Below are 10,549 nucleotides of genomic sequence, written 5' to 3' on the forward strand. Positions count from 1 at the left end.
TTTAAACAAAAACCCAATTCATTAAGGAATGTAAGCATTTCTCAGTTAAAAACAAACCAAACTGTCAACTAATAACAACACAACTGTTCAGTTAGAAAACATTTACACATTGAAATCTTCTCACACACTCCACCATTAACCATTCAGATGAACATTGCAGATGAGATATGTTCATGCCAGTATTTATTTGTTGTGCAAGAGTACTGCCACTTAGAACAAATGTCTGCAAAGGTTAATTTTAAGAAAGAAAAATGTTAATTTTTGAAGAACAAAGCACTCTTTATCATAAAAAAAAATGCAAAACAAAAGCTATACTAACTTGAAGATATATCAGATAAAAAAGTAAAACTGACCTGTGTAGCAATGTGATAGAGCAACCGAGTTGAAATTACTGATCAGGAGGATAGATAGAGAACACAAATGTACCGCTCCTATCTGTATTCTCCTTTTCTTGTTTCTGTTTAAATATGTCGCGAGCAGAAATAGCTGCCCTACTGTTTGTACAGAACAACTCGACCACTCTAAGGCTTTCTATTTCAGCAAATGCAGGCGGGACAGCGTCAAGATTAGCACAATGTCTCAGATGAAGATATTTTAGTACTGGAAAGCTATTCTTGGAAGCGGTCCAGGATACCAAGTCTGTCCTTCCCATGCGCAAGAGCTGCAAATGCTTAAAAGAAACATTGCTTAGATCCAAAAACTCGCCCCTAAAAGCGTTTTCCTCCAACTTTAGGATCTCGAGTTCCTCGAGAGATCCCAGTATATACATGTCCTTCCACTCAAATGATGTGCTCGACAATGTCAACTTCCTTAGCTTTCGAGGGAACTTCTCAGCACGAGGAATGCTTCGCAACTTGCTAGCCTGACCAATGGCGGCATCATGCAACAACTTTAGATTTTCGAGGTGATCCAATGAGCGAATATTATCAAACAAACAACTCCCTCCCCTGCTCTCTAACAGCTCTGACAAATTCCCGCGAATTCCCAATTTCTGAAGATTGGGGATTCGAGCAAAGATCTCCTCGGTGCAACTACTTGGCGATATTGTGGATAGTGTTTGTAAGTCCATAGCTAAAGAGCTAGGTTTGGTGCTTTTTGAAGGAGGAGGAAGCTGTGCAGAAGCATTGATGAGAACATGCCTTAGTTTTGTCAGGCTCCAAATATCTGCCTTAACTTCAATTGTATTCTGTGATGTCTTGAACACAAGAGTTTGCATATTCCAAAGATTGTTGAATTGTTTGGGGAGGATTTTGAGGTCAGTTGAGATAGCTAGGTACCTAAGATAATATAGATGATAAAATTCTTTGGAAAGGACTTGAAATTTGAGGTACTCAATATCCAATACCCTAAGAGTTGGAAAGGCTTTTGGGATGGTTGTCCAGAACTCATTTGAGACTTCTACTTCTTTTGAGGATGATGATAAGAAAGATCGGATATTTTCTCCAGATGGCTTTTTATCTGAAGCAAGGAACTTCATAATGTGAGAATGATGGACACAAAGGCGACGGTAATTACTATTATTGGTCTCCAATCTGTTACCGTCTGTGCTGTGGAAGAGATTTTTCTTGCCCGCTTCAAATTTGCAAAACTCGTGCAATGTGTCATGGATACGACATGTTTTAATTTGACCATCTGCTCTTCGGTTCAACACCATGAGAAGATTCCTATCGATGAGATCTTTCAAGTATTTCTCTGCTGTACGCTCCAAGTCCAAGGTGTATCCTCCCTCCGTGGGGGGAATGAACCCCTCGGCTATCCACAAGCGCATCAACTTCCAAGAATCAATATTGTGCCCTGTCGGGAATGCAGCAAGGTAAAGAAAACAATCTTTCGTGTAGAAAGGCAAATGATCATAACTCCACTTCACTAGCTCATGATAGCTTTGCTTTTCTCGATTAATCTCAGCAAAGGGATTATCAGCTACTTGTTTCCACTCAACAGAAGTGCTGTTTTTGTTCAACACACCTGCAATCACTACAACTGCAAGCGGTAATCCTTTGCACTTTATAGCTATAAGTCTCCCGCACTCGTTCACTTCATGAGGACAAGTTTCCTTGCGAAAAACCTTCGTCTTTAGTAACTCCCAACTTTCATCATTTGTTAAAAATTTCAAATGGTGGGGATTACTACTCGAATCTGCATGTGAAGCTACATTCTCATGCCGAGTTGTTAAAAGGACTCTACTACCTTTCATGTTTCGAGGAAAGGCCGATTTCAAATGGTCCCAGTCTTGCTGGCTCCACACATCATCAACCACAATGAAATACTTCCCACCCTCTAAAAACTCCTTGACTTTATTAGCTAACAGTTCATCTGACAAATCATGGTAGTCTTTTGTCTTCTTGGTGAAATTACTCAGGATATCAAGGAATATTTGCCTTCTACTAAAAGTTTTTGAGACATATACCCAAATTCGAGTAAAAAACTCATATTGAAGTTGAGTATCATTAAACACCATTTTGGTCAAAGTCGTCTTGCCAAGCCCAGCCATCCCCACAATTGAGATGACCATCATTTCATTGGTTTTATCAAGAAGACGATCCTTTATAGTTTTCGCCTCTTCATCAAACCCCACAACATCATCTTCTTCCACAACAGGAGCCTTGTTAAAAATTTAAGAAAATTAAGTCAAGGAAAAATGAAATGTTGACTTCAATATGACACCATTTCATTAAGATGCTATGTTTATCCTTAAAGTACAAGGGTCTCCAACGTCTCACGAATTATTATCCGTAAGACAGGTCCGGTCAAAATGAAAATATAATACTTATGCTAGAAAATGTAATACTAATCAAGAAATGTAATACTTTTAGGAAAAACGTCATCTCACGGATAAGGATCCATGAGACATAGTCTCATAAGAGATTTTGCCAAAGTAAAAACCAAACTACTTATTAATTGACATACTAGTCCCCCCAAACTTGATATAATGGTAATAAGTTAACTCTTCATCTTATGCCTTTTCCACTTCTTTGAGCATTTTAAAAGGTTTTATGTTACTCTATTAATGTGAAAAGGGGAATGGTAAGAAGCCAAGTGCGATTACTATAAACAAAGTTTTTCAAAAAGCTAGTTTAAATCAACTCCATATTTCTTTTTCTTTTTTTTTAAAGGTAAATTGGGTATTTGATAGCACTAGAGATAACAATTGAGTATCACCGCAATAAATTTAAAGTTTTGTCTAATGAGCTAAAAGAAACTGAACAATGACAAACAAATAAATTAATTCTAATTTTAATTCCTAGCTCGACTATTACATCTTTCCACTTTTAGCTCATAAGTTTAACATTAATCAAATTTAGTCTCCAATTAATGAACATTGTGTCGCATTTAAGACTAAACGTGAAAGGTGAAAACCACAATACTTGAGAAACCAAAACAAGAATTAGCTCAGAACAAATTGTATAAATAAATAAGATAAAATTAATCAATTAATTTAACTCCAAATTTCACACTCATTAGTGAACTAAGAAATAATCTGCGGAGTTATTTAATCCTATTCTGAGCTTTCAAAAATATAATTTCCATGTCAACACAAAAAATAGTAAAACATATTCCCAATTTGAATATAAACTATGTATATAAATAAAATAACTCAAATCAATTAATAAAATGCAAAAATTTCACACGCATTAGTGAACCAAGAACCCAATTTCCAAACTATAATCTTATTAAATCTTATCTTAAGTAATACACAAAATATAAGCAAGTTGGTCAGGCTATTGACTTAGTAACAATAAAATTTCAAGTTAGTTCAACTCTCAACAAGAGCAGCCTATTGGCCTTCTAGCATTCTTGGTTTGAATCACCAAGTGCAAACCCTCAATTAAAATTAATCAATGATTTGAAATGAGAACCTATTAAAATCCCATTTTAAGCTTTTCAAAATATAATTTCCATGTTTACATAAGAATTAGTAAACTATAATCCCATTTTGAATAATAATTGTTTACATAAGTAGTGTAAAATAAATTAATAAATAAAACCCCCAAATGTCGCACTCATAAGCAAACTAAGAACCCAGATTTCAAACTAATAATCTAATTGCATCCCATTTTAGGCTTTCCAAACTACAATTTCCAAGTTGACAAAAAAATCTATACTATATATAAAAGCAATATCCTCCTCTAAAGTTTTCCCGCCCAAACGTAGGGGTATTTTTGTAATATGGTAATTATTATTATTATTATAGAATAATATTAATTATTGATTGTAATTATTATTATTATAATAGAGCTTAGCCAACGTAGAGATTCCTTTCATTTGATTATAATTTATTTTTGTTATTTAAAATAGTATCAATTAGCCATGCTCTTCCTTCTAATTTTTGTTTAGACTTTTCCTAATATAAATTTTAAGTAATCAATTTCAACACTAATATACAAATCTTATAATTTCAAATAAATGTACACTTTCAAATATTAGAATTGTTTATAATTTCATCATCAATTATATATATATATATATATATTGTCATAATCATGTGTGCCCGTCCCTTAACGTGCGGTCAGTGCAGTCTCACCACTATGTATACAAATATATACCACTCAATGTTAGAAAATGCACCGCACAAATATGCATCATTAGGTACGTATCACCAAAAAATACACCACTAGGCATGCAAATATACACCACACAGTGTTAGCAAATGCACCATTAGGGGCAAGGAAATTATGGTGCATTATTTTGGGTGTGTGGTGTGTTTTTTGGTGTTTTTCTGTATTTTCATTGTGGTGTGTTTTCTAACATTGAGTGGTGCATTTTATAACATTGAGTGGTGTGAACCGCACCGACCGCACGGGAAGGCATGACCACATTTGAACAGATTTCTATATAGTGGTGAGGCCGCACTGACCGCAGGTTAAGGGGTGGCCTATATATATATAAAGTTTATTCGTGCATCACACGAGTAATTTTCTATAAGTATATATACCACATGTGTATTTTATGTTTTATCAATGATTTTAGGATGTTTTTTCCATATAGAAAATATTATAAACCATTATAAATACTATTAAATATTTTACAAAATCAAATCCTTTATATTGTATTAAACAAATCCGGTATGTTTGCTAATAAGGTAGATAGTGTATATATAGGGGTGAATAATAAAAATAAGAGCCACAAAATTGTCCTCACATTGAAAAAGAACTTTTAATCCATAAAATGGTCATCATAAGTTACATAAATCATATTATATAGCAAATTTTTTAAAATAAATGCAATTAAATGAGTCATATATTATTGATACTTTTACATTAATCTTTATAATCAAATAAACATACACTCTCAAATATTATAATTATTTATATCTTCATCTTTAATTTGTATTATTTAAATATATAATATAAAAATTAATCCGTGCATTGCACGGGTAGTTTACTAGTTAGTATAATAAAATGCCATTTTGATTATAAATTGCTTAATTAAATAAATCAAAATTAATCAATTAATAAAATCCTCAATTCAAATTCTACCCTCATTAGTGACCTAAGAACTCATATTTCAAACTAATAATCTAATTCAATCCCACTCTGTAGCTTTCCAACTTATAATTTCAAAATTGACACAAGAAACTAAAGATTATTGAGACCTAAGAACTCAAAAAATCAGTATATTGCGAATTGTGATATACCTTTCTTTGGAGGAACAACTGAGCTTCGTTTGGATCACGTTGGAGCTCCCTAAGGCCAGAATCGTGATCCTTTCTAATCTTCGCCACTCTTCCTTTAATGGCATCTATCTGCTTCGCAGCATCGCTGGCCTTCGAATAGTAAGCAACCTTATCCAAATACCTCATCACCGTACCTTTGGATTTGTGCTTTCTGGTATCGACGAGGTACTTGTCGATGGCGTCCTCGGCTTCGTTGACCACGCTCCGGATCTTGTCCACCACGTCCCTCAGGACATCGTTGTCGTTGCTGCTTTCGTGCTTCGATGCTTGCTTCAGTATGGCCTGGAACGAGTTGAGGTCGCTCACTAGCTCCTCCACGTGGTCTCTGATGCCGAGGATTAGCGTCGCGTTTTCTTCCACGACTTGCGCTAGCCTGTTTACCAGTAAGCTAATGGCTGCGTCCGCCATTTTTCTCGTCTGAAGAAGTGAAGGTATAACTGATAACAGAGAGAGAGAAGAGAGAGAAAGATAGAGAGTGAGTGAGTGGAGGTTTGAGTTTTGGAATTGTTTTTTTCTTTTTTGAAAGGAGGTTTGGAGTTGTTGATATATATAGACGTTAATGATAACTTGGATATATATATATTATGAAATGTTGCAGTGCTAAGAAAGCGTGTCCTGCTCTTTTCTCAGTAATTTAACATCAAAGATGGAAGAAGTTTACTATTGACCAATTAAATTAGTGGTCCATATTCCAAAGTACAATTCTTTTTTAGTTCCTATAATTAATAAAAAAAAAAAATGCCACTTCTTGCCATTACTATATCCTCTGTACCCGAGTCCAAACTAGAAAAACATTATCCTCTGAACCCGAGTCCAAACTACAAAAAATGCCACTTCTTGCCACTTCTTGCCATTACTGTATGCCATTTCATCCTAAGTTATAGGGTAACTGTAGAATTCGTCTTTAAGTTATCATTTATGTTGTATTTTTCGTCTCTGAGTTATTCAAATTGAAAATTTCGTTCCTAAGTTATCATTACGTTGTACTTTTCGTCCTTAACTTAAGTGTGCAAACTTCGGTAAATTTTCGTTTAAAAATTTTTTAATGGAAATTTTTCAATAAACTTCATTAAAAAAATTAGCTTTGAACCGGAAAAGTTCAATTAAAAAAATTTTAAACGAAAATTTACCGAAGTTTGCACACTTAAATTAGAGATGAAAAGTGCAACGTAATGATAACTTAGGGACGAAAAGTGAGTATTACCATAACTTAAGAACGAACAATTACTCTATAACTTAGGGATGAAAATTACAATTTTCCCTCCAAATTTTGTACATACAATTAATATATTATATATTTTTAATTAATTTATTTATAATTGTGTTAACATATTATGTACACTCTACGTGTACACAATCCATTAAGTAAAAATATACATAATATGTTAACAATAGGTCCAGAGGATCTACAATACACATAGTGGATACTGATTTACGATATAATTTGCACACTTATTGTTGTAATAAGTTTAGAAAATTCATTTTTTTATATCTTGTAATAATTATATTTCAAATTTTAAAATTTCTTGAAATAAAAATAAATATTCATATCTTGTGTCAATTATGTCTAATTATACTATATAATCCTAACAATATTTCAATTTTTTATTTAGATATTTAATTCATACCTAAAAAAATGTTTAAACATATTTTTATATATGTAGAGTTTTTTTAAATTTTAATTTTAAACTTTTAGTTGCATAAATTAAAGTATACATTTTGATAGGGTTAATACCCAATTTAGTTCTTGATTAGTATTTTTTTCAATTTAGTCATAAGTTCTTAATTAAGTCCTCGACTTAATTAGCAACACTAGAAGGTGGTTGAGCACTTTGAGCAACATTAAACTTAAGCACTGTTATTAAGAACAAAATATGATAGTTAATCTCCTCACTAAGACTATCCCCCGGTTTGATGTCGGTTAGAATGAGCGAATTAAGAGAAACCACAATTTGTGTTTTGAAAGTAATTCCCAATGACCGAATTAGAGCTCTTAGGCCATCTCCAACGAGCCAGGCAAAACACCAAAATGGGGAAAAAAAATGGTGCAAACTTCATCCAACGAATGCATCATTGCGAAAAAAATGGTGGGAGATGAACAGTGTAGCACTGTAGAGCCATATTTGATGTGTTATTTTTCTTCCCATTTTACCCCTTGCTTTTATTTCTAATTCCTTTTATGTCCTTTATTTAGTTTTAATGTGTTTGTATATTTTGTTAAATTGTTAAATTGTTAAATATAAATTTTATATTATTAAAATTAAATTATATTAAACATAGATTAATTACAATTGAAACTACATAAAGCATAATTTTAACAAAGTTAAAGCAAATTACTTCTAAATTTGTTTTAAACATACTTAAATTCGGTAATCTTCAAGGTCACCCCCATTTCCTCCCAATGATATGGTAATTCTCTAAATTAAATGTAATGGAAGTTCTATAATATATTATTGTGACATAAAATAATAGTTGCATTATAATTATATTTTATATTAAAATATGTAAAGTTATAATACAAAGTCTTAATTTATGAGAAAATAAATTATTCTAGTGAAGAAATAAAATTTGATGTAATGATTTGGAGATTAAAAAAAATAATAATAATGTAAGAATAGGATGAGAATATTTTTTTGCAATAAAATTTGATACAAAATTTAATATAGAGAATTGGAAATGATATTAGTTACAAAAGGGCTTGCATGAGAGGGCAGTTGGGTTTAGGGATGGCAATTCAACCTGCTCCCGACAGGAAAAACTGATTCATGCCCTGACGGGGACGAGTTCGGGGAATTATTTCGGGGAACGGAAATGGGGATGGGGAGAAATTTTGAATCCCCACCGGAGACGGAGACGGGGACAGGGAGGGTATACTCACGCCCCGACCCCGACCCTGATCTCCGGTCCCCGCCGATTCCTGATTCCCCGTATATTATTATATTATATTATAATATATATATATATATATATATATATATATATATATATATATATATATATATATATAGCCTAGTTTATAGTTTATAGTTGCAGTGATGCATTTTATTGATATAAGCAATGCAAACTTGAAATAAACAGTGAATCCAGTGATGTTATTTGTGAGACATGATGAGAAATAAGCAGTGAAAATAAACTGAGTACAATAAACTGTTTATATTGAATTACTTTAGGTGATTTATATATTCTATGTTCCTTATATTCTATGATGTTATTAGTTTCTTTTTCATAATATTATTTTTTTAAATTGAAATAATTCAAAAAATCCCGCGAAAATATCTCGTCCCTGAAAAATCACTGCGTAGACGAGGATGGAGAATAACTCACCATGTCTGCCGAAAAATAGGACAGGGACGAAAAATGGTAAGGGATTTCGACGACAGGAACGGGAGCCCTATTCCCCGGGGCCCAGCCCCATTGCGATCCCTACCTCTTGGGTCCCCTCCTGCAGAACAAAAAATTATCCAAATCTTTGGATCGGATCACGTGTCTAGGAGTGACCCTGCATTACATCTACTTCCCCACGTCGTCCCATTTTGTTAGCACTATTTTCTTTTCAATGTGTTCTAAAATAAAGCTAACTTTTCTAATTTATATATCATTAACTATTTCTAAAAAATATTCTTTTTAAAATCTTTTTAGATTATTGTTTTAATTTTTCACCTGTTGAGTTTTATTTAATTTAAATTTCTGAAAAGTAAATGATAATTTTAAAAAAAAATACAGAGTAGATCCTTTTTTTAGTACTATTGACTCTGTTACAGTGTAGTATCTGTTTATATCTACTGAAGCAAAAAAAAAAATTAATATCACCACTACTAAGGCTCGAACCTATAATCTCTCATTTAGGAAAGTCACTTCATTTTACTAAACCATAGGGTCATTGGCAAGAAGTACATCTTTTTTAGAGATTGATTTTCACAAACACAAGTACACAAACACAAACACAAATTGATTTTAGAAATATTGAGTTTTACTTTTCAAAAAAAAAAAAGAAATATTGAATTTTATTTAATTTAAAATTGAAAAGTTAATGTGTCTTTTTAAAAGTAGATGCAAGATGTAAGTAGGGATTACGCGGTTGCTAGTACCTTGTGCTTTACACTTTTACGCGCCTTGAATGGTGACCCACACGTCGTCCTACGCGCAAATACAAGATTCCACGCATGTGTTATGGGAAAAAAATAAATAGTAATTTTTTTTTTTAAATTCACGGCGTCTTTCTCTGTCCGTTCAACGGTCCAGGTCCATCCACATTCGCTTCGGAAATCACGAAAATTGGTTCGGGGAAATCGTCACCTGTGGGAATCGAACTCAGGTTCACCTTGAATTCTACCCGAGCTCTCCCTGAATTCTTCCTCACAAAGATAGCTCACTTGCCACTTGAGCTACCCTATTGGGTTAATAAATAGTAATTCTAGATGTACTCTTAATTTGTACTCACATTTTATACTCTTTATGATTTGATATGCTTTGATTGCTCAATTTAGTATGGAGCTATGATATTTATTTATTCATTTTTTTTCTTCCTTCAATCAAATTTGAACACAAATGAAAGTAAAAATTGGGAGTACATCAAGTATTTCTCAAAAATAAAACATTTAATACATTTGATTTTTCAGCTTACGCTAAATCAATTTTAAGACTCTAGAATTCATACCACAGGGTCGCTGAATGAGGTAAAACATGAGTCACCAAGCAGCCACTTAGTCAATTTTTATCATTGATTCTGCGCACAAGAGATCCATCTCTACACTTACGCCAACTTGAGAAACTAAATCTCCAATCTAAGAAGCCCAATGGCCCAAACTCTAATTTGGGGAATCTTAACTCCAACATGTTGATGGGGGTTGAATTCGAATTCCCACCCTGCCGTTA

General features: G+C 33.0%; 1 protein-coding gene across 1 annotated transcript; it reads right to left on the bottom strand.

Annotated features, from left to right (window-relative positions):
- On the bottom strand, positions 1–6,205 carry LOC116025107 (putative late blight resistance protein homolog R1B-14). The gene is made up of 3 exons (XM_031266199.1): positions 5,636–6,205; positions 354–2,602; positions 1–223 (listed from the first exon to the last, which is right to left on the bottom strand). Exons 1-2 carry the CDS (start codon positions 6,080–6,082, stop codon positions 389–391), a joined length of 2,661 nt encoding a protein of 886 aa, XP_031122059.1. The 5' UTR covers positions 6,083–6,205; the 3' UTR covers positions 1–223; positions 354–388.
- Positions 6,206–10,549: the final 4,344 nt, after the last annotated feature.

The sequence above is a fragment of the Ipomoea triloba genome, chromosome 7 (genome assembly GCF_003576645.1).
Source record: "Ipomoea triloba cultivar NCNSP0323 chromosome 7, ASM357664v1".
Lineage (NCBI taxonomy): Eukaryota > Viridiplantae > Streptophyta > Magnoliopsida > Solanales > Convolvulaceae > Ipomoea > Ipomoea triloba.